Source organism: Panthera tigris, chromosome B3 (genome assembly GCF_018350195.1).
Source record: "Panthera tigris isolate Pti1 chromosome B3, P.tigris_Pti1_mat1.1, whole genome shotgun sequence".
In the NCBI taxonomy this organism is placed as follows: Eukaryota; Metazoa; Chordata; class Mammalia; order Carnivora; family Felidae; genus Panthera; species Panthera tigris.
The window spans coordinates 10,400,204-10,425,555 of NC_056665.1; the positions used below are offsets into that span (position 1 = coordinate 10,400,204).

The 25,352-nt window shown below is 43.0% G+C and overlaps 1 protein-coding gene across 1 annotated transcript in view; it reads left to right on the forward strand.

Moving 5' to 3' along the window:
- The window catches only part of SV2B (synaptic vesicle glycoprotein 2B), a 208,697-nt gene extending 188,444 nt beyond the window's left edge, over positions 1 to 20,253 (forward strand). Inside the window, 4 exon segments of the mRNA XM_007078246.3 lie at positions 6,166 to 6,299; positions 9,832 to 10,032; positions 14,474 to 14,633; positions 17,304 to 20,253. Coding sequence (XP_007078308.2) covers positions 6,166 to 6,299; positions 9,832 to 10,032; positions 14,474 to 14,633; positions 17,304 to 17,487 — 679 coding nt within the window. The 3' untranslated portion in view covers positions 17,488 to 20,253.
- Positions 20,254 to 25,352: the final 5,099 nt, after the last annotated feature.

Consider the following 25,352-nt stretch of genomic DNA (forward strand, 5'->3'; position numbering starts at 1 on the left):
GCCAATGATCTCTTTGTCACATAAATGGAATTTTGTAATACGAAGCTTTTAATCCATTTTTTTTTTGCACTTAGCATTATGTACTTGAGCTCTATCTATGTCATTGCACATTTAGCAGTTTATTTTATGGCAGAGTACTAGTCCATGGTATGAATGTACTACTACATTTTCATCCATTTACCAGTTGAAGGAATTTTAGTCCTTTCCATATTTTAGTGTGTTTAAATTAATATTTTATTTAGGATGTTTATAACTTTATTTGCATATGAAGTTCTACTTTTTTTCTCTTGCAAATTAATAATTGCTTTATCTTTGTTATTTCTTTTTTTCCCTATATTCTACTTTTTACTTAAAAAAATATCTTTGAGAGACAGAGAGACAGAGCATGAGTAGGGGAAGAGCAGAGAGAGAGGGAGACACAGAATCCAAAGCAGGCTCCAGGCTCCAAGCTGTAAGAACAGAGTCTGACATGGGGCTTGAACTCATGAGCTGTGAGATCATGACCTGAGCCAAAGTCAGATGCTTAACTGACTGAGCCACCCAGGTGACTCTATAGTCTGCTTAAAAAAAATGTTTATTTATTTACTTTTGAGAGGGAGGGGAGGGGCAAGACATATGTAGACAGACAATCCCAAGCAGGTTCCACACTGTCAGCGAAGAGCCCAATGTGGGGCTCAAACTCACAAACTGTGAGATCATGACCTGAGCTGAAATCAAGAGTCAGACACATAACTGACTGAGCCACCCAGGCAACACCCCTATATTCTACTTTTTAACAGTTTATTTATTTATTTTGAGGAGGAGAGAGAGAGAGAGAGAGAGAGACCATGTGATTGGGGGAGGGGCAGAGAGAGAGGGGGAGAGAGAATCCTAAGCAAGCTCCAGCTGTCAGCACAGAGTCCAGCGTGGGGCTCAGTCTTATGAACTGTGAGATCGTGACCTGAGCCACGATCAAGAGTTGGGAGCTGAACCGACTGAGTCACCCAGGTGCCCCCCTATATTCTGCTTTTGTCATTCTGTTTAAGATTTTATTCCCAAATGCTATACACATGCTAGGATCTTTGTAAAAGAGACAGGATGAGTTCTTGCGATTTTGGCACTTGGTTGGCCTTGAGTGTGAAAGAAATGGAAGCAAGGAAATTGGGTTTACTGGCAGATTCACTGAGGCATAAGTATGTGTTTTTAGAGACTATTTGATTGACATTGGCACCAATATTTCCTTTCATAAATATCTTCCTATTCTCCGTGAGAGCATATTTTCATAATGTGGAGAAGTAAGATGACCATATCCTAGGCCATATCTTTTATTTCCTCTCAGGCAACACACAGTTAAGGCCCTTCTCATTTATAGAACCATATGGAGCTGGGAAGAAACACCTCCTCCATACCCCTGTTTTAAAGATTTTTAAATGCAAGCTTAGAGAGGAGAAAAGACTTGCCTGAGACCTCTTGGTGATTAAGCTCTGAAAGTTGGGACCCTACTCTTCATTTTCTGGAGAATGGTATCAGAGGTGGGGAAAAAGCCTGATGACTACATTTGGGGAATTTAGGAAATTATATAGAGAGTTCAGACAACATTTTCAGTTTCCTCCATTCTTTAAGCAAACTAGGTCCAAGCATATATTTTCTGAAGCCAACGATTCCCTTGTTTACACTCTGCTTTACATCAGATTAGGACCTGACATGAGATAATGTGTGAGAGACTAGAATTCCAGTTCCTTTCTTGACCATTCTGTTTCATTTTACTGTACCTGGAAGGCTTATGATATAATAAGATATACGTGCAGAAGCTTTGGAGAACTGTACCCATTGTTTATATTCTCCCTGAAATATTCTCCCTGAAAAGTGCCCCCTTTGAAATATCTTATGACATACCTCTCTCTTGATCATTATCACACTAAATTTTAATGATTAGTTTCCTTGTTTATCTCTTTAATTAGACTGAGTTTCTTGAGGATGCCATCAGGTAAAACACGTGACTAAATTGATACAATTTTGGGCACAGTTTAGATCCTTTGGTAGACTAACCATTGACATAAAGTGTTTGTAGTAATAATTCTGCCATGGACTCTGGATTGCCAACGGATCCTGTTTTCTTACAGGACAAGTTCCATAAGATACTTGTGCAAACTTTCCTTTCAGCCTTTTAACTCTCCTGTATGAAGAATCTTGGACCAGTTCAGTATATAAATTAGAGATAGGGGATGATTTATATAAAGACTCATAAAATATGCCATGGCCCTTTCTCCTTTTATCTCTTTCTTTATAACTTTGGCTTTTTATAACTCACTTGGAGATACATTTTAAGGTCTGCTTGCGTCAGGCCCATTATGATTTATGGCTCTGCTCCCTCACCCACCCTCGCCAGAACATTAAAATATATCTGAAGGCCACATCAGCAGCCTATTACTATATTAAAGAGAAGGATATATTAAGAAAGGCAAAGACCTGAGACAGGCTCCAGGAATAGCTTTCCTGAGTAAACATATCCAGCATACAAATCACATTAATTTTGAAATCAAAGGCATCTTCCTGTAACAAAAGGCTTACCGATTCATTTCTCCATGGAAACCTGAAGAGTTCAGTGATAGCCTTTGGAGGCCCCTGTTTAAAAGTCTGTAGCACATCTGACCCTATGAAACATTGTACAAAGTAATTTGGCCTCTGCCTCTGGTGATTCTGGTTCAAGTGGTCTAGGCATATAGGAGACAGCATCCTTCACAGCAGTCTTCTGTTGTGTTCTGTTGCAAGAGGTCCAGGGACCTCTCTTTGAGAAGCACACGCTCAGGCCTTCTTACTGGGTGGGGGTCGTTTTGCAGAAGCGAGCGACAGGTGAATCTAGATTAGGGCTGTTAGCAAAATACAATATAGCATGAAGGAAAAGGGGAACTGGTCATCATACGTGGTCATGGACTGAATTATGTGGTGGCCCTGAAGGGGAACAATGAGTCTCAGCAGCCTGTGCTACCTCTGTCACTGTGATTCCCACTGTATTGTGTATTGTCTGTTTGCTTGGCTTGTTCTCCAATTAGACTTGAAGGCAGGGACCATGTCTTTCCTCTCTGTATTCGTAGCACCTAATACCATGCTAAGTTAAGTTTTGCTGGAGACTGAGTGTATAAATACATGAATAGACAAATGAACGAACGGGTTGTAATTCTCCACAAATCACATCCAAGGCTTCTAGCTTACAGGTTTGACCTAGCTTGGGAAAGGCCCAGCAGAGGAAGAAGTTAGTTCATGTATGTCAGTCCACGTTTTTTGTTTTAAAAAAAATTTTTTTTTAATGTTTATTTATTTTTGAGACAGAGACAGAGCATGAATGGGGGAGGGTCAGAGAGAGAGGGAGACACAGAATCTGAAACAGGCTCCAGGTTCTGAGCTGTCAGCACAGAGCCCGACACGGGGCTTAAACTCATGGACCGTGAGATCGTGACCTGAGCCGAAGTCGGATGCTTAACCGACTGAGCCACCCAGGCGCCCCTGGTCCACGTTTTTGAATGTAAGATAGTTTTTTCCTAGTAAGGAGTTGGACTAGAGCAGTACTTCCAAATGTGGCTGCATCTCAGAGTCACGTAGATGCTTCCCCCTTATTAGTTGTTTCGTTTTTAAGTGACAAGTGTATGTATGTGTGGTATAAAGGAAGGATTGACATTATCTCATTCCTGACCCCCATTGCACCTCCCTAGGGCCAACCACACCTACCAGTTGCTTGTGCAACTTTTTGGATATATTCTATGCGTCAGAGGTGATGTACCATATCCTTTCTTACGGGAATGCTCACATGCTAGAGACACTATATTGCACTTGATTTTTTTTTTTTCAGTTAACAATATACCTTGAAGATTATTCCATATTAAGACATGCAGATCTACCTAATAACTGTAACAGCCACATGTGATTCCACTGTGTGGTATCTATCTGTTTATCTGTCTACCTACCTACCTACGTACCCATCATCCTTCTAGTAATCAATTCTTATAAGAAATGTTATGGGGCTCCTGGGTGGCTCAGTCCGTTAAGCATCCAACTGCAGCTCAGGTCATGATCTCACAGTTTGTGGGTTTGAGCCCCGCATTGAGCTCTGTGCTGACAGCTCAGAGCCTGGAGCCTGCTTCAGATTCTGTGTCCCTCTCTGCCCCCTCCCTGCTCATGCTCCGTGTCTCAAAAGTAAATAAATGTTAAAAACAATTTTTTAAAAAAAACAAATGTTGCAGGGTGGCTGGGTGGCTCAGTCGCTTAAGCGTCTGACTGTTGATTTTGGCTGAGGTCATGATCTCATGGCTGTGAGATTGAGCCCCAAGTTGGGCTCCACAATGAGCATGCAGCTTGATTAAGAGTTTCTCTCTCCCTCTGCCCCTCCCCCCACTCATGCTCATGTTCTCTCTCTGTCTCTCTCTCTCAAAAAGAAAAAAAAAGAGATGTTAAAATGAGCATCAGTGAATGCTTCTCTTTGAATGTATGAGCAGGTATAGGTAGGATAAATTATTTCTCTTTCTTTCTTTCTTTCTTTCTTTCTCTCATTTTAATTTATTGTCAAGTTAGTTAACGTATAGTGTATACAGCGTGCTCTTGGTTTTGGGGGTAGATTCCAGTGATTCATCACCTAAATACAACACCCAGTGCTCATCCCAACAAGTGCCCTCCTCAATGCCCATCACCCATTTTCCCCTCACCCCTGCCCACCCCCCCATCAACCCTCAGTTTGTTCTCTGCATTCAAGAGTCTCTTATGGTATTATGCCAAGTGAAATAAGTCAGTCAGGGAAAGACAGATATCATATGTTTTCACCCATATGTGGAACTTGAGAAACTTAATGGAGGACCATTGAGGGAAGGGAAGGGGAAAAACTAGTTTCAAACGGAGAGGGAGGCAAACCGCAGGATAAATTCTTCAAGGCGGGATTTCTAGGTCAAAGCGATTACACACTTAAAATTTTGCAAAACTGCTCCCCAAGGAGGCTACACCAATTATATTCTACCAACCATGTGAATGAGAGTGCCTGTCCCTCCAGATCTTGGTTGGGGAAATCTTTAAAATGAAGACGCTCAGTTCCTCCCAAATCTATTGCTTCCAAACCTACTAAGACCAGCTGAGGGAACTGCATGTTCTTAAAGCTCCGCTTAGAGTGACATTTTATCAATATTTTCATTTCACACTATCCCACATGTCAATGAGTCTGATGCATAAGGTCTGTGACCGTATTGGGAATCACCAGGTGCTGTAGAAGATCCTGTATCTACCGGGTGTAGGCACCAGCTTCCTCACTCCTGCTGCCCTCCCGCCTTTATAAACATCAGCTAAGGAACAGGGACTAGTCTAGGTCAAAAATAATGTTTTAGTCCTTTTTAAAAAAAGTTCTAAATGTTTCTTTATTTAGAATAACATTAGTCAAGTAAAAAAAAACCTACCAGGACAAATCAGGAGAAGGGAGAGGGAGAGACCGTAGTAAAAAGGAAAAGCTTTATATTATTTTAGTACATTTAAAGGCATTTTTTTCTTACTTTTTGAACATAGGGCCAGCATTTTCATTTTACTCGACCCCACAAATTCTGTAACCAGCCATTGTTAACAAGCCTTCCAATGATTCTGATATAAGGGCAGGATGAGAGCCACTGAAGCAAGTGATCTTTTTTTTTTTAATTTTAATTTTATTTAATTAAAAAAAATTTAATGTTTATTTTTGAGAGAGACAGATGCGAGCGGGGGAATGGCAGAGGGAGACACAGAATCTAAAGCAAGCTCCAGGCTCCTAGCTGTCAGCACAGAGCCCGATGCGGGGCTCAAACTCAGGAATGGTGAGATCATGACCTGAGCTGAAGTCGGTCACTTAACTGACACTCAACCTACTGAGCCACCCAGGCGCCCCAAATGATCTTTAAAAAAAATTATTATTATTTAAATTCAAGTTAGTTAACATACAATGTAGTCTTGGTTTCAGGAGTAGAACCCAGTGATTCTCCTACATATAAGATCCGTATGCTGAAAAGTACAGAAAGCTTATGAAATAAATTGAAGAAGACACAAAGAAATGGAAAAACACTCCATGTTTCAGCACCTTTGGTTTGAAGTTCTCCATTTTCTGCCTTTCTGTGCTTTTGATTTTGGTCTCAAGTCTTCTTTCTGCCTGGTTGAATCACTCAGGGGCTAATGTCTTTTCCACAGGTTCACAAAGATGTACTTTAAACACGTACTCTTTGAGGATACATTCTTTGATGAGTGCTATTTTCAAGATGTTACATCTACTGATACCTATTTCAAAAACTGCACCATTGAATCAACCACCTTCTACAACACAGGTAAGAACATGGGTGGTGTGGGTGCGCTGGGTCAAGGGTCTTGGACTAGTCTTATCTAAGACACGATAGTCTCAGTCATAAGCTTTAGGGGTCGGTAGCAAGGTGCTTACAGATGTGACTACTGAATCTCACTCAGGTTGGAAAAATGGGTTCTCACCCTAGGTATGGCATGGATTAGTTGCACAGTTTTTGCCAATGCATTTATTTTGTCTGCATGTTTTATTGCACGTGAAGCAAAAAACAAAAGTTTGGGTGAGTGCTCTAGTCTCAAGGAGACTGATGATATGTGCTACAGGTCCTCAGTAGGAACAAAATATAACACAGATGAGGGGTGCATGGGTGGCTCAGTCGGGTGAGTGTCCTGCTCTTGATTTCGGCTCAGGTCATGATCTCACAGTTCATGAAATTAAGCCCTTTACATTCTGACAGTCTGCTTGGGATTCTCTCTCTCCCTCTCTGCCCCCTCCCCCTGCTCACACATGCGCTCTCTCTCTCTCTCTCTCTCTCTCTCTCTCTCTAAATGAATGGATAAAGAAGATGTGATATGTACAGACACACACACACACACACACACACACACACACACACACACACAATGGAATATTACTCGGTGATGAAAAAGAATGAAATCTTGCCATTTGCAACAACATGGATGGAACTGGAAGGTATTATGCTAAGTGAAATAAGTCAGTCAGAAAAAGACAGATATCATATGTTTTCACTCATTTGTGGAATTTGAGAAACTTAACAGGTGATCATAGGGAAAGGGAAGGAAAAATAAGATAAAAACAGAGAGGGAGGCAAACCACAAGAAATTCTTAAATACAGAGAACAAACTGAGGGTTCATGGGGGCCTTGGGGGGTGGGGAAAATGGGTGTTGGGCATTGAGGAGGGCACTTGTTAGGATGAGCATTGGTGTTGTATGTAAGTGATGAATCACAGGAACCTACTCCCAAAGCCAAGACTACACCATATATATCACATGTTAGCTAACTTGACAATGAAGTATTTTAAAAAATGTAATTTTACTTGATTCTTTTACTTTTTTTAATGTGGCTACTAGAACATTTAAATTTATGTAAGTTGTTCACATCATATTACTATTGAACCGTGCTAGCAGATACAGTTGTAATTACGTATATGAGAAATTATACATGTGTAAAGAACATCTGGAATTGTCTTTAATATTAACTGACAGAGGCTTTGTTAAATAAAACAAGATACATCCAAAAAAATAATTAAAAAAATAAATAAACAACATTAAAAAATAAGGCACAGATGAAAACCCAGGGTTCCAGGAAGGCTGCATTTTACGTACACGGGGTGCTCTTGAAGACCTCGCAGAATTTGAATCTTGCAAAATTCAAGAGTCATGTTCTCACAGTAATGAAGGAAAAGGAAAAATTGTATGTTTTCAAGGTCTGTGCATGAAGTGAGATGATAAGAGTATTTTAAAATCGCACCATTTCGGATTTCCGTGATTAAAAAAAAAAAGTTCACAAAATCCCACCAGGCCACCTCTCCTTGTTACTTTTACCACATCCTACGTTAACATACCAGGTCAAGTTGGGATGTAGGGAAACTACCTGAGTTTTACCAGGGGCTCCACCTACATTGTCTCCAGTGAGAAATGCACGATTATTCCCATCTTATAGCCGAGGAAACCCAGGATCACACGTCTTGCCCAAGGCCACAGGGAGCTTGGATTTATTCCTTAGTTGTTTGGCTCTGAAGTATGTCATCTTGTCACTGAACTCCATGTATCATGCCATATCAGTGCGTTCTCCCTGGCATCAGCACCAGGGTTTATGCAAGAACATCTTTTTCTTCTATCAGGTCAGCCTCAAAAGGTTGAATGTCTGGCCTCCAGATATCCCTCAGTCTCTAAAAAATCCATTATGAGATTTACCTTCCTGAACTTAAAAAAAAATGAGAGCTATACATTTCCTATTTGTCATTAAAACCTGACGAATCTTTTAGTTTCTTCTTTCAAGAAGAAACTTTTTTAAGTTTATTTATTTGTTTTGAGAGAGAGAGAGAGAGAGAGAGAGAGAGAGAGCATGAGCACAATCAGGGGAGCAGCAGAGAGAGAGAGGGAAAGAGAGAGAATCCCAAGCAGGCTCTGCCCTGTCAGCACAGCGCCCAATGCGGGGCTTGAGCTCATGAACCGTGAGATCATGACCTGGTTTGAAACCAAGAGTTGGACACTTAATCAACTGAACCACAATGTGCCCCTCTTCTTTCAAGCTTTAATGTTGCCTCCTTGTTTGCATCCTCTTACATGGGGATTTCTGAGAACACCTGTAGTCATGAAATGTCGGTGGGCTGGGAAGTGATGGAGATAATCAGGTGTAATTTTCTAATTTTGTAGGAGGGAGTTTGGGAAGGTTAAAGAGGGTCAACAGCAGAGCTGGTTCCCGAAAGCCAGGTTTCCTGAGAGCCCACGTAGGCGATCTTTCTGCAAGAACAGTTGGTGGTAGAAGGTGCCGGAAGACTTGGGAACTAGTTTTAAAGCAAATGGTTTATACTTTTTAAAGACTATGTTTTTGGACATGATTTAGGTTTACAATGAAATTAGAAAGAAGGTACAGAGATTTCCATGTAACTCCTGCCCCACCCCCCTCCCCGATTATCAACATCCCCCTCCTAGAAGGGTGCATTTGTTACCATCGATGAACCTGTACTGGTATATCAGGATCATCTCAAGTCCAGAGTTGACTGTAGGGATCACTCTTGGTGTTTAGCATTTTATGGGCTTGGACAAATGGATGATGGCATATATTCATCATTACCATGCCATATAGAGTATTTTTACTGCCCTAAAAATCCTCTGTGCTCTCCATATTCACCACCCCCTGCTTCCCATCCTGGACACCACTGAGCAGATGGTTTTTCTTTTGAAGAATGTTTAGGTTTCTGCATGGGCTCTGGACCTAATTCTCTCTCTTTTTAAAAATTTTTTTAATGTTTATTTATTTTTGAGAGAGAGAGAGAGAGAGAGAGAAGACGAGCTGGGGAGGGGCAGAGAGAGAGGGAGGCACAGAATCTGAAGCAGCCTCCAGGCTCTGAGCTGTCAGCACAGAGCCCGACATGGGGCTTGAACTCACGGACCACGAGATCATGACCTGAGCCAAAGTCGGATACTTAACCAACTGAGCCACCCAGGCGTCCCTGGACGGAATACTCTTGTCTTCTGCTTCCTATAAGCTGGGTAGCCTTGGACCTTGGTGTCATCTCATTGATAGAAACAGGCTGTTCTGTAGCCTGAGAGATGACATATTCAGGCATGTCTCTCAGTGAGTGTTCCTTACATTTTCCTTATAGGAAGTTGAAGCCGTCCTTACATTTTTAGAGTTTCCTCTCTTCATTCATACCTGGCCACATGTCACCTTGACTTTGAGACCGTCTGATTCCCAGAGGCTTGTGGCAGTCTGCCCATGGAAGGGGCATGACTTCATCCCTTCCTCTGCCCCATCTCTCCCCAGCCCCCCGTCCACTTGCCATGAACCAAAGGTTTCCTTCTCTCCCCAGACCTCTACGAGCATAAGTTCATCAACTGCCGGTTTATCAACAGCACCTTTCTGAAGCAGAAAGAAGGCTGCCACATGGACTTTGAGCAAGATAATGACTTCCTGATTTACCTCGTCAGCTTCCTTGGCAGTCTGTCTGTGTTGCCTGGGAACATCATTTCTGCTCTGCTCATGGACAAAGTTGGAAGACTCAAGATGATCGGTGAGTAGTCAGGCATGCCGCCTCTCCTCCAATAGGTAAGGACGGTGGCTTTCAAGCATAATAAAGAAGCAGATTTTTTTTTCTTTTCCTTGAAGAAATCTCCCACTGGAAACCAAACAGATGAGACGGCATCTGCTGGTGTAGGAGCCACGGGGGCAGGCATGTTTCCAAAACCCCAGGACTCCACGGAGATAGTTTGAGACCCATGGTCCAGGTCAGGGAGTCCTCTTTAATTTCCTGACTGAGCGATTCTTTGATAGTCATGGTATTAGCACTTCAGTAAGGATATTAAATATATCCGCTCTACCCACTGTGTATGATTATTGTCAGAAAAATATATAAAGTGCTCTTAGATGAACATCGATTCATTTGCAGGCTTTAAAATAAATTGCATTACTTATTATTATTTAGTAGTGTTAACACTTGGGCTTTGGAGATGGACAGAATTGTGTTGGAGTCCTCCTGAGGCTTATTTGACTTTGGAAATGCTCCTTTATTTCTCCAGGCCTCAGTTTCCTTATCGGTAACTGTAACTGGCTGGCACATTGTGTCGCCAGAGGATCTCACAGTGCTTGGTGCACAGATGGTCCTTAAAAATGGTAGCAGCATTCATGTACTTTGCTTCACTGCACCAGGATCCCCAGAAGTTTGCTACAGAAACAAGAACCAAAAAGTACACACCCAGGGCCAGGAAAAACATACATTAGAATATATATATTGTCAGCCCAGGGTGGGGACCAGAACAACACACGGATTCACATGTCGTGAAGGGTCTGCTCTAGGGTTGCAGCTGATCAGGAAAATTAATACCAGTTCCCTAGCAGTGAAGTTCAAAGGCAAAGAAAATAAGTCACGTAGTCATTTTGTCAGAGAAGAACAAATCAATCAGGTAGATCTTGGCAAGGGAATCTTTTCCTGATGTTGGGCTCATATTGAATATTGTTGTTATAGAGGAGCATAGATATTTGGAAGGGTAAGCACAAGACATGGCTGTGATTTCAGCTTTTTTTTTTTTGTAAGTTTATTTTGAGAGAGACAGAGACAGCAGGAGTTGGGGAGGGACAGAGAGAGACAGAGAGAGAGAGAATCCCAAGCAGGCTCTGCACTGTCAGCTCAGAGCCCGATGTCAGTTGAACTCATGAACCATGAGATCATGGCCTGAGCCGAAACTGAGAGTTAGACGCTTGACCGACTGAGCCCCCCCCCAGGCGCCCCAACATGAGTTCAGCTTTTTAAGTGTGTGGTGAGGATAGGGTCATCTCTAGGCCTGGAAGATTGAGCTGTCTCCTGTGTACTGGTTAGACCCGAGTCCCCTGAGGGAAGGACAGTGTTTGCTAACTCCGGCAATGCCCAAGCTTTTCTGAGGAAGGGGCTACACCATGCATAAGACCAGTGGCTGGGAGTCAGGTGACCATCTTGGCCAACATTCTCTTTATGAGTCTGCACACCTTCCTTTCCTTCTGCAAGCTTATATTACACAGTTGTCAAAGTACTACCTCTGTTTGCTCCAATGAGATAAGGCACGTGAGCATAGGCATGTGACATTTCTGCCCTTCTGCCACTGGCCTCTTGAGTCCCAGGCTGAATAGTGAATTCTGAGGTTGAGGCCTGGGGTAGCCTGGGACGTCTTTGGGAAGGCAGGGCCTGTGAGGAATGGGGTGGGTGCCCATGTGCAGGGGCGTGGCTCACTGCCCAGAGCAGGCACATGTTCCCCAATGGAGACAGCGGGAAGGTTGGGCCCCGGGGAGAAGGCAGGACAGTGAGAGAGCAGACATCCCCTTCACCGCTACTGAAGCTCTCCTTAGCACTGTGAATGTACCCCAGATCAAAACTGATTTCTGGCATGCTCCCCAATTGGATAACCGGAACTAATATTTCTCATTCTTTATGTTCTACACGTTTTTTAAAAAAAAATTATTTATTAAAAAAAATTTTATTAAACGTTTATTTATTTTCGAGAGATAGAGAGGGTGCAAACAGGGGAGGGGCAGAGAGAAAAAGGGAGACACAGAATTCGAGTCAGACTCCAGGCTCTGAGCTGTCAGCACAGAGCCTGATGCGGGGCTCGAACCCATGAACCACGAGATCATGACCTGGGCGGAAGTCAGGTGCTTCACCAACCGAGCCACCCAGGCTCCCCTATGTTCTACTCTCTTATTAGCATCTGTATTTTGTTTCTCTGGTTCTGTTGAGAGCTCAGACCGTTCTTTCTTTGATCTTTAGTAGAAAGCCTGGCATGCCGGGGACCAACTGTGATATTATCAGTGCGCAGCAGTAGATGCTTAATAAATGTCTCAATGGCGTGTGGGTGACCTGTTTTGAAATAGCCTTTCCATGAAAGGAAATGGCTATTTCCTCAAATTCCCTGCAGAATCTGCGAGGGCAGAGTTTGTCCTGTTTGCGATGCTGTGCTGTTTCCTGGGTTGAACTAGCGTCTTGTTAACAAGGGTAGAAGTTTTCCTGATGAGACCGTTAGTCCTCGTGTATTCATTCAATAAGCAATAATTTATGCGGCGCATACTCTCTGCCAGGCTGTGCGGTAGACAATGAGAACACGGCGATAATTGAGACAGACACTGTCCTTATGCTCACAGAGCAAATGATCTATTGGGAGAGAGAGACAGAAACTAGAAAGTTCATTTAACGAATACTTACGAAGCACATATTATAGGTCAGGCTTTGTGCCAAGCATTTTGTTAATATTAACCTATTTAACACTCGAAATAAACCTGTGAGGTAGGTACTGTTTTTGCCCACACTTTACAGATGGGGAAAGTGAGGCAGCACAGAGAGGTTATGAGACTTGCTCAGTGTCACGCAGGGGAAGCAGGGATTTGAACTCAGGCCTCTCAATCACAAGTGAAATGAGAATTAACCAAGGATCTATAGCAGGCCACAGGGATCTACGGTAGGATTACCTAACATAGATGAGAGGCCAGTTCCTCAACTATCACTTGATTCATTTGACGGTCATATTTTGTATTCAACAAAGAGCTGTCAACATTTATTGTAAGCCAGGTGCCATGGCTGGCCACTTTGAGGGAGGCATGCATTTAGATGATAGGGTTCTCAAGGCACTGGTGGTCCAGTAGATGTTTGTCTCCTTCCTCGCTGTTTGGAAAGAGATTACAAGGTGACCTGCTCACAGCCCTACCCCTTCCCAGAATCAGCAGAACCCAGGCGATGCTTACCATGTCCCCGCTCATCAGTAGGGTTTGGCCTCAACCTTCGCAGCTCCAGGTCTGAGTGTGAGATTCCAGGCAGAGGCCCCCCAGGAGGCACTTGTTGGTGAGACCAGGCCCCCAACATGGCTTCTTGGCAACTGGAGGACCTGTCTTCCCCACCCCCACCTCCCCCCCACCCCCGGTTGCCTGGTGGGGCGCCTTGGCCTGTTTCCCAGCTGGTAATTTGCAAGCGGCTTTCTTTCTTTCTGCTAACCATTCTCACCGCATTTCCAGCCAGACCCCTGGTCTATGCTGTGCATCCACTCCACATTTCCCAAGCTCTTCTGGGCCGGGCTGGGTGGGTTGGATTTGGGCAGCGTTTGACACAAGCCTTCTTTCAGTGGGACCTCTTATCATTAGCTGGATCAGCTAGAGTGCTGGTGGGGAAAAAGAAGCCACCCCAGAGAGTTCTAGTGAAGAGACTTTATTGATGGGATGTGACTTTTAGAGGGGTGGGCAGGGCTATGGGAACAAATAAGGCAGATGAGGCACCCGGATGCTAGCAGAAGTGGCAGCAGTTTCCACCTCTAGGGTTACAGGGAAAAAAATAGCCCAGTGAGAACTGGAACCATGAAGGGGGAGGCTCCTGGAAGGAACCATAGTCCTGTGGGGGGGGGCTGCAGCCATCACCAAAACGGGGCTTATAAATGGGATGGGAATTGGGAAGAAATACTCCAACCCCTCTCCGCTCCCAGCTGACAAGGTATGCAGTCTCTGGGGGTAGCTTCTCAGGGCACAGGGCAGGGCTGAGAAGGGCAGGTCAGATATCTGGGCCGGAGATGGGAATAAATGAAGAATTAACAGCCAGCCTTTCAGGTTTTCTTCGGCAGCCCATTGATGGTTATGCTCTCAATAGCAGGTAAGCTCCACGAGGTGGTTTTGATACTCATGTATCTCAGGCACCCAGAACAATGTCTGGGACATAGATTTTCAACTAGGGCCCCCTCTGGCTCATCCCCAGTAATTCTGGGCTGGGCAGCACCACAGCATGAGGATTTCAAAATCCTTCTCGGGGGCTAACTCTGGTGACATGACCCAAGCAGAAGGCTCTGCTCCCATGACTGGAGCACCATGTTTGGGGCCTCAAGCTGTGCTTTCTCCATGTAGAGATAGACCTGTTGCACAGGCTGCACCTGTGAAGGTGGGAGAAGGGGAAAGACTGGTGGGTGACAGTCTTGTCTTCATTTTTTTCTTCTGCCCTTGACCTCCCCCTGTAGGTGGCTCCATGCTGATTTCCGCGGTCTGCTGCTTCTTCCTGTTTTTTGGCAACAGCGAGTCTGAGATGATTGGCTGGCAGTGTCTGTTCTGTGGGACCAGCATTGCAGCCTGGAATGCTCTGGATGTGATCACGGTGGAACTATATCCTACCAACCAGAGGTCAGTTCTTCCCTGGGCTTCCCTCTGGGAGTTGTTTGGACTTCTGTGGCCAGAGGTCTACCCGTTCCAAGATCCTCTGTCGCTGCCATCTTGGTCTTCCGGGTGTTTTGTGAGCAAAGCATCTCTTAAGCTGTTGAGTTTCTCCTGTAGGGGGGCCAGGAGAGGCATGGAGATGAGCAGGCTAAAGCCTGATAGGGTGGGGTGGGTGGCTAGATACAAAGGACAGGTGCGAACCATGTTCAGGAGAGAGGAATGAGGGTGACACCGTATGTGTCATGCAATCCAAAGAGAGGTGAGAATAGGCCTCTGTTGGGAGATATGGGACAAAGTTGAGGAACTAGGTAAACAAAAGGTAGATGAGAAGTAAGGGAAGATAAAGGTAGGGATGAGGCATGATGGTCTAGGGCATGTGCAGAGAACGTGGTAGGGAAGCCCAGCATTTACTTTTATTTTGTGCAAGCCATATGAGAAGAGTCCTAGTTTAAAGGCGTAGGGTCAAGGCCGTTACGTAGCAGTTATTTCTCGTTATGGAGAAGGATTTGTGAGTTTGAAGGGTAGCAGGTAAGTGGTCCTGTGGTCACAAAGGAGTGTGAAGAGGGGGAGCCAAACCATAAGAGACTCTTAAAAACTGAGAATAAACTGAGGGTTGATGGGGGGTGGGAGGGAGGGGAGGGAAGGTGATGGGCATTGAGGAGGGCATCTGTGGGGATGAGCAGTGGGTGTTGGATGGAAACCAATGTGACAATAAATTTCATGTTAAAAAAAAAAGGAGTGTGAAGTGATATGGAAGGCAGGTGAATGAAATTCTGCAAAATATCTTAATGATATTCTCCAAATGGGTGACAGAAGTGTTGGAATATGGATAGCATCCCATATTTGGAGCCCCCCTCCCCTGAACCAAAGAGCTTTCTAAGCTTTACAAAAAATAAGAGGAGGGAAAATTATCATTATATCAACAGTATATGATTTTACATCTATGAAACTCAAGACAATTAACTAAAGAGACTGCTATAAACAATAAAATAATTTGATAAGGTGGTCAATAATAAAAGTAACTTAGCTGCATATGGAATTTACAAATATATCACCACATTTAAAAACAAAATTGAATTCCATTTAATAATAGAAGAAATCATAAAATATCTAGGAATCAATTTGTTAAGAAAAGTGAAACACTTAGGTTTCACTACCAACCAGAGGTCAGTTCTTCCCTGGGCTGTATGTAGAAAAAACCACACAGCTTTACTGAGAGATACAACAGGAGACTTACATATATGTTAAGATATACCTTATGAAATTCTAAGTAGACTTAATCTTACAAATCTTTCAAATCTTCTTTAGTTTTCTTCTAACTTCAAAGAGTCCATTCAAAATTCAGTGAGATATTTTCTCCCTCCCTCTGGAAACTTGGGACAACTTTGGAAATTTCATTTGGAAAAATATGCATGTGAAAATACCCAAGAAACTTCTGAAAACCAGAAGATTGGGACTGAGGGGCTAGTTATCCACAAAATGATTAAAAATTATAAAAAGAATTTAAGGTACAAAAATGTAGGTACCTTCTTGATAAACCTGTGGTATGAAATATATTAATAAAAGAACTATTTTACTTCAGGTGAAGGAAGACGATGCTGGGAATATAGTCTCTGTGTACAGACGGAGCCAAGAAAGGGTAGATGGTTCCTAACAGTTACCACTCAGGGGGCACCTGGCTGGCTCTGTCAGTGGAACCCACAGCTCTTGATCACGGGGTCTTGAGTTTGAGCCCCACGTTGAGGGTAAAGATTACTAAATAAATAAATAAATAAATAAATAAATAAATAAATAAATAAATAAACTTAAATATATATAATAGTTACCCCTCAGAAGTGTGACTGAGGGATAATAATTAGGATTAGGCTTTGCCATGAGTGACAGAAATCTCAAAAAAATGCAGCCTTAGGAAGACAGACATTTCCTTTTTCTCTCCTGTAGAAGTCCAGAACAGGCACTGCAGGCTCTTTTTATCCCTTTCATGAGCTCTGCCAGGGTCCAAGAGAAGACCATCTCCATTCCAGGAAGTGGGAAGGAAGGAAGGAAGAGAAATGGAAGGGAAGAGAGCAAAAAGTGCCACTCACGACACCTCTTAAGGAAATTTCTCGGGAGCTGCCACTTGCACCTACATCCCATTGGCTAAAACTTAGTCACATGGCCAGACTCTGCAGCAAGGGAGTCTGGGAAATGTAGTCTATATTTGGAGAAATGCTATTTAGGGACACCCAGCAGTGTCTGCCACAAGAGGGTCTGGGTGTTATTAAGGAGGAACGCTGATCCTTTCCGCCTCATTCTCTCCATTTGTTTCAGTGTTTCACGGTTTGCATGTACTACCTGTGACAATTTCAAAAAGAGATAACATTAGAAAAGAGAAAGAAGTTTTAAGGAAACACTGCAGGATGTGAATAGTGGTGATCGCCTTTTAGTGGTGGAGTTATATAAGTTTGCATCTTTATGCTATTCTGTATTTCCACATTTGATTTAAATGAGAATGCTTCCTGTTTAGGAAAAAAGTTCCCTTCCACACCTTCACTATACCTTCTCTCACAACAAGGAAAAGAAAGGACCCATGGTCCCGCTCATCTAAGGAAGTCTGGTTTGACTTTCACGATGATTTACTTTCTTCTTCTTTTACAGGGCCACGGCCTTTGGCATCCTCAATGGATTATGCAAATTTGGAGCCATCCTGGGAAACACCATCTTTGCTTCTTTTGTTGGGATAACCATAGTGGTCCCCATCCTTCTGGCTGCTGCCTCTCTTGTCGGGGGTGGCCTGATCGCTCTTCGACTGCCAGAGACCCGAGAACAGGTCCTGATGTGAACACCGTCTGGGAAAAGAAAATGTTGGAAGAATCTTATCCAGGAACCTTCGATGCGCCCACGCTTCCTGTCTGTCACTGTCCAGAGGACACTGTCTGGCGAACTCAGGAGGAGAAGTCGATTTTGGGACTCCTAGTTTAGGATCCATTTCAGCTGTCAATATGCTTGTAACTCAGGTGACTGATTTGGGGGTGTCCTGAATCACCTTTACAATCCCAGAGCTGTGTTCTTGGCTTCAGGTCTCCCCGGCCCAGAGCAGGGGAAGAGGGATAACACCTTCAAGAGGGTGCACACGCTGACCAAGGAGTGTGTGTTCCCCAATGGGGAGGTGCGAGGACTTATTTGCATTTCAGAATGAATTTGAGGGTGAGAAACATTTAAGCTCCTCCGTAAAGTTCCTTGGAGCCCAATGACCTAGCAAACTGACTTGCCAGGAAATTAGAGTCATATAAATAGTGGGCTTGAAAAACAGGATACTTCTATTTTTGCACTGAAAAGTGTCACCAGTCATATGTTCCATTTGAAAATTGGCACAATAGCATTGAAGATACTCTAATATAGAAAACCAAATATTTGAGCAATATCTATAGAAATCTACTCACCTCCCACCAGGTGTCCTAAGTTTCCCATGATGATCAAATAGTAAATTTAAGGATGCTATTTATTCCTGCTTCGATCTATTCAAAGAGACTTAGGTATCCTGTAAACTAACTTTGTACATAACTATATTCGGATTTAATTTGCGGAAGTGGTATCTGCAGATATTTGCCAGAATTTTAGCCATATTTTGGGAGGAGTTGGTGTTTGAGGTCCCAGGAAATTGGGTCTGATTGAATGAAATGCAAGCACAATATCTTATAGCCATTTAACTCGCTGTCAGGAGGATGCACTCGGCAAACTCACGTTGTACAGTTCATTTAACCCAGGCGCTGTTCTTCGTGTAGGTGGAGTAGATACTTTTCTCTCTTACACAGATCACTTGTGAAACTCAAGTTCACCAACGTGGGCCCCGGCATTTGATGTGGCTGCTCACCCGGAAACAGTGTGAGAAGGGGTTTCTGGCCCTCCCTTTGGAGACGAGAATAAAATGCAGCGGACAACAGGGGCGATTGAGGGAGGGAAGTGTAGCCACAGTTCTCCAAAGCGTAAATTCTTTCTGTTTCTTTCAACTATAAAACACGATCCATGTTTGTTATCATGGCAGGAGAAATCTGTGCTACGTGTCCCGGTTCAGGACTTTTGAAACAGATGTCACTGGCATGGGAATTAGGGAATGTAGTGGATGTCAAAGATGTTTCCCTTCCGTGTTCCAACAGAACTCTTTCCTGAGACCCGTTTGGAGCATGAACCGGGGTGGGGAACCTAGGAAAATACTGCTTTGGACAAAGATCAGCAATAGACTGAAGTCTTGACAACACAGGAAAGGAACGTTTCGGACACCAGAACTGTCTAGCATGGAAGGACGGTGAGCTATGAGCTCATGCCCCTGGGGGTGAACTGGCCGAGGCCAGGAGAGTATCAGTTTGCAAGAACTTGTTGTTTAAGTTGATTTCCAGTGTTCTCAGTGCTGCGAATGTCATATGTTCCCTACCAGAAATCTCCAAAAATTTAAACAGGATAATGATGACCGCATGGAGTGTTTTGTCAGATTTAGAGAAACGCTTGGGCCCCACGATAGCTTCAGGCCATCTTTCTGTTATTCTCTGGAGTAACAAACAGGTCAACTGAAGGAAAGAGTAAATATTATGAAACCTTTCTACCCTGGAACTGAGATCAGTTTTAATGGTTAAAATGTTTACTCTGCTTCTCTTGTCCCCTACCTCTTTCTTCACTATTCTTTTTTTCCTGCCCAGGGAAGGAAGACATCTTAACGCTGATTTGATACCCTGATTCCCCCAAATATATAAACATACTATTGTGGATTAACGTTTCTCTCAGTGTTTTACAAGAGCTACCTAACGTAAATGCTACATTGATAATGAGAAGCCCCATGTAACATAGCTGTAATATACTTTCCACTGTAAACTGGAGGTGGTCACATCCCTTGTAACATTATTCTTCAATGGGATACGATTTAATGAGCAGCTGCTGGTTAAGAAATTTAGAAAGCAGTTAGCGTCTGCATTTCTAGTGAAAATGGATCTTGCACATTTAACATCTGATTTGTTTTTAAGTGTTGAGGTGGCTGCCATTATTTGGGGTCACTTCTGCATTACCTTTATGGCTCCTTCAACTGACCACCTAACCAACCAAGGGCAATTCCCGTCTCATCCATCACGTAAGCCTTTGTAAAGGGTGCAGCCATGCCCTGCAGCCTTTCCTCTTGAAGAATTGCCTGGCACTGGTACCCGGCCACTTCTCAAGTGCAGTCATTACTGCTGAGATAAATGCGTCTTTAAAAATAGTCTCTGCGGCAGGTCATTGGGGGTGGGGGGCAGGGATCAGGCACAACATATCTGGCCAGGCACTTCTTTTTCATTTTGCATTCCACCTGGAGAAACTACCGATGGAATCCGTGGAGAGTAGAAGGATGAAGCTCTCCTTCGTTGAGCGAAACTGTTCCCAGTTCATGATGTATTTTATGATGCTCATTTTGGGAGTAGTTACTTTTAACAGCCTCCACTGTGTTGTGTTATCTCCTGATGCTGATTTTTGACCTTCTGTTTTATTGGAAATAATTAGTGAAAGGGGTGTGCCTATTTGTGAAGTAGCACATGCACCCGAGGTCATAAATAACCACATCCCCAGGATTCCCCGTGACCTTGTATTAGCTCATTAAAAATAATAATAAAAATCATTGTAAACAAACCTTTAAGAAGTGAGACTAGAGGTTATTTCCAGACACTAAGGTTTCTTCTGGATTCCTAAATTGATGGGATCAGCTGGGGTTGGCACGCTGAGACTCATTTCCTTCAGCTTTCTTAATTTGTATAACGCAAAGGTCAAATGATGTGACCAAGGTGACACGAAGTGCTGGGAGTGGGCTACCAGGCCCATGGCGATGTTCTGTCTATAGTTCTGGAGTTATCTCTCAGTCATCGAATCTTTGAGGAATGGGACAGTGTGACAAACATTTACCCTCCATTCCTGGAGGCCATTCACCGAAAACTCATGTGATAAGTGGAAGGATCAGTATACGTATGAAATGATTGGTATTATTAATCCATCTAGCCACTCATTCTTCATTTATTCAACAAATCCTTACTGAGCCCAAACCTTGTGCCAGGCACCTGGGAATCCAGTCGTGAAAACTCTGGTCATAGTTCCTGCCTCCTGCCTCCTACTACTTACAAGTGGGCAAGATGGTTATTCAGTTGGCCATAAAAAAAAAAAAGCACGATGATCTCATCATCAGTAAAATACACCTTTTGTTTGTAAGAGGATTCTTACTTTTTTACCAGTCAACCGTGGATTTCAGAATGCCATTGTTTGTTTGTTTTTTCCTGTTTCTCTTTTCTTCAAGGAGTGTGCTATTTTCTCATCTTTATAAACCCGGTAAGGGAAAAGACAACAAACACCCTTGCTCATTTTCTACAGAGCTTAATCAGTTTTTACTTAATTGACTTTACAAATAGTTGTACATGGAAGAAGGGATGGGGGCCAGGAATGCAAGCTGGACATTGGTTCATGGGCAAGTCTCCCAGTAGTCCCTGGAAACATGTTTCCATTTCCATGGTTGGTCCTTTGATGACACACAAGTGAAAACCCACAAGCAGGTGTAGAAAACATTTATAAAAGTTAAAGTTTTATTTCTCTCTTGGATTGAGGAAATCTGGAGGAAAGAAAGCCATGGCTGGTATGGCTGCTTTGTGATCTTGTTACTGGGAAAAGACTCCTGCCTTTAGGCTTCTGAGTTTTTAGTGCAGTTTTCCATGAGGCTGCCTCAGGGACCAAGATGGCAGTCGAAGGGCTGGTGCTCATGTCCACAGTTCAGGCAGGAAGCAGACAAAAGGGCAAGGGGCAAAGGGACCTCACCTGCCAGCTAAGCCAGCGTCCCTGGAAACTATTCTCTTAGATGCTTCTTCCAGTTGCTTCCACACATATATTCATCGACCTCCCTTAATATTGTAGGGGAGGCTGGGAAATCTACCATTTACCTGGGAGCATTGCCACACTTTGTCCAAACTAAAGGAGGAGGGGAGAAAGGATGGGTGGCTCATGCTTCTTGAACTTTTCTGTGTATCAGAATCACCTGGAGGGACATTCGACCTCACACTGTTGGGCTCCACCCTCAGCTGGGGTGGGAACGGAGACTATACATTTTTAACAACTCCCAGGTGATGTGGATGGTGTCATCCTTGGCCGTATTTTGAGCAGTGCTGAAAACCTGCCCATTACATTTGTTGGGGAAGCTCTATTACCCTGGTAATTTAAATCCAGCCCAACCAGAAACTCACAAAAACTAGCAGCTCATGAAAAATGATCATCATCTTCCTTAAAGTTCAGAGACAGTCCATAAGTGGCAGTGTATCAGTAATTGAAGAGCATCAATGAAAATATTCCCTTCCCTGGAAACTGCTTGGTTTCACTCAGGCCTTGAACTTGTGAGCCCATGTCTGTTTGTAGGCCTCTATTTTCTAGGCTCAGGAGAGGGTGGACACCATTTCACCTGGGGTTGATGAGCTCTGTTTTGACTCTTTCCATAAGGTAATGATTTTTACAGACACAAATATATTTGTGGCACATTCTAAATTTTTTTAATGTTTATTTATTTTTGAGAGAGAGAGAGAGAGAGACAGACAACAAGTGGTGGAGGGGCAGAGAGAGAGAGAGAGAGGGAAACACAGAATCTGAAGCAGGCTCCAGGCTCCTAGCTGTCAGCACAGAGCCCAATGCGGGGCTCGAACCCACAAACCCTCAGATCATGACCTGAGTGAAAGTCAGATGCTTAACCAACTGAGCTACCCAGGCACCCCCTTTTTAAACAGATTTTTAAAAAATTTGCGGCACATTCTAATCCATTAGGCCTTCTATTGGTACTCTACTAAAAGCTTTCTTCTATGTAGGGGTGAACAGGCAGTAATAAAGACGTACCTAGGTGTGAACCTGACCTGCTGACAGCCAGCCTGAACTTGGTTTGGAAATGTCTCTTGAAAAAGTGAAGCGATTTTTCCTTTAGATAAGAAAAAGGCGGAGTGGGATAAAGTCCTTCACTTAGACCTCATTCAACATGTATTTACAGAATGGCTCTTGTGTGTCCCGTGGTATACCAGGTCCCGACCTTTAGGTGGTCCCCCCAACCCCTCATCCCCATCCCAAGCTTTATGCTTTTGTGGGTAGCTATGTTGTGTTCAGGTGCAGCCATAGGAACAGCTTGGAAATAAATCCCACAGAGCTTTTGCATATGAGGCAAGCTTATAGCACATATTGATTAATTAGCAGAGTATGGGGGAAGGCGGAGAATTTTTTTATTTTTTGCGGGGAGGAAATTTCTATGCATGGTTTTGGTGGCAGCAATGAGGATTCTAAGAAGATTTTTTTTTAAATTTTATTTTTTAAAATTTACATCCAAATTAGTTAGCATATAGTGCAACAATGATTTCAGGAGTAGATTCCTTAATGCCCCTTCCCCATTTAGCCCATCCCCCCTCCCACAACCCTCCAGCAACCCTTTGTTTGTTCTCCATATTTAAGAGTCTCTTATGTTTTGTCCCCCTCCCTGTTTTTATATTATTTTTGCTTCCCTTCCCTTATGTTCATCTGTTTGTCTCTTAAAGTCCTCATATGAGTGAAGTCATGTGATTTTTGTCTTTCTCTAATTTCACTTAGCATAATACCCTCCAGTTCCACCCACATAGTTGCAAATGGCAAGATTTCATTCTTTTTGATTGACGAGTAATACTCCATTGTGTGTGTGTGTGTGTGTGTGTGTGTGTGTGTGTGTGTGTGTGTATCACATTTTCTTTATCCATTCATCCATCAACGGACATTTGGGCTCTTTCCATACTTTGGCTATTGTGGATAGTGCTGCTATAAACATGGGGGTGCATGTGTCCCTTCAAAACAGCACGCCTATATCCCTTGGATAAATACCTAGTAGTGCAATTGCTGGATCGTAGGGTAGTTCTCTTTTTAGTTTTTTGAGGAACCTCCATACTGTTTTCCAGAGTGGCTGCACCAGCTTGCATTCCTACCAACAATGCAAAAGGGATCCTCTTTCTCCACATCCTCACCAACATCTGTTGTTGCCTGAGTTGTTAATGTGAGCCATTCTGACAGGTGTAAGGTGGTATCTCATTGTGGTTTTGATTTGTATTTCCCTGATGATGAATGATGAACATTTTTTCATGTGTCGGTTGGCCATCTGGATGTCTTCTTTGGAGAAGTGTCTATTCATGTCTTTTGCCCATTTCTTCACTGGATTATTTGTTTTTTTGGGTGTTGAGTTTGATAAGTTCTGTATAGATTTTGGATACTAACCTTTTATCTGATATGTCATTTGCAAATATCTTCTCCCATTCTGTTGGTTGCCTTTTAGTTTTGCTTATTGTTTACTTCACTGTGCAGAAGCTTTTTATTTGGATGAGGTCCCAGTAGTTCATTTTTGCTTTTGTTTCCCTTGCCTCCGGAGATGTGTTCAGTAAGAAGTTGCTGTGGCCAAGATCAAAGAGGTTTTTGCCTGCTTTCTCCTGGAGGATTTTGATGGCTTCCCATCTTACATTGAGGTGTTTCATCCATTTTGAGTTTATTTTTGTGTATGGTGTAAGAAAGTGGTCCAGGTTCATTCTTCTGCATGTCGCTGTCCAGTTTTCCCAGCACTTGCTGAAGAGACTGTCTTTATTCCACTGGATATTCTTTCCTGCTTTGTCAAAGATTAGTTGGCCATACGTTTGTGGGTCCATTTCTGAGTTCTCTATTCTGTTCCATTGATCTGAGTGTCTGTTCTTGGGCCAGTACCATACTGTCTTGATGATTATAGCTTTTTAGTTTAGCTTGAAGTCTGGGATTGTGATGCCTCCAGCTTTGGTTTTCTTTTTCAAGATTGCTTTAGCTATTTGGGGTCTTTTCTGGTTCCATACAAATTTTAGGATTATTTGTTCTAGCTCTGTGAAGAATGCTGGTGTTACTTTGATAGGGATTGCATTGAATATGTAGACTGCTTTGGGTAGTATTGACATTTTAACAATATTTGTTCTTCCTATCCAGGAGCATGGAATATTTTTCCAATTTTTTGTGACTTCTTCAATTTCTTTAATAAGCTTTCTATAGTTTTCAGTGTATAGATTTTTCACCTCTTTGGTTAGATTATTCGTAGGTATTTTATGGTTTTTTTGTGCAATTGTAAATGGGATCGATTCCTTGATTCCTCCTTCTATCGCTGCATTGTTGGTGTATAGGAATGCAACCGATTTCTGTGCGTAGATTTTATATCCTGCAACTTTGCTGAATTCATGAATCAATTCTAGCAGTTTTTTGGTGGAATCTTTTGGGTTTCCATATACATTATCATGTCATCTGCGAAGAGTGAAAGTTTGACCTCCTCCTGGCCGATTTGGATGCCTTTTATTTCTTTGTGTTGTCTGATTGCAGAGGCTAAGACTTCCAATACTACGTTGAATAACAGTGGTGACAGTGGACATCCCTGTCTTGTTCCTGACCTTAGGGGGAAAGCTCTCAGTTTTTCCCCATTGAGGATGATATTAGCATTGGGTCATTCATATATGGCTTTTATGATCTCAAGGTATGCTCCTTCTATCCCTACTTTCTTGATGGTTTTTATCAAGAAAGGGTGCTGCATTTTGTCAAACGTTTTCTCTGAATCTATTGAGAGGATCATATAGTTCTTGTCCTTTCTTGTATTGATATGATGAATCACGTTCATTGTTTTGCGGATATTGAACCAGCCCTGCATCCCAGGTGTAAATC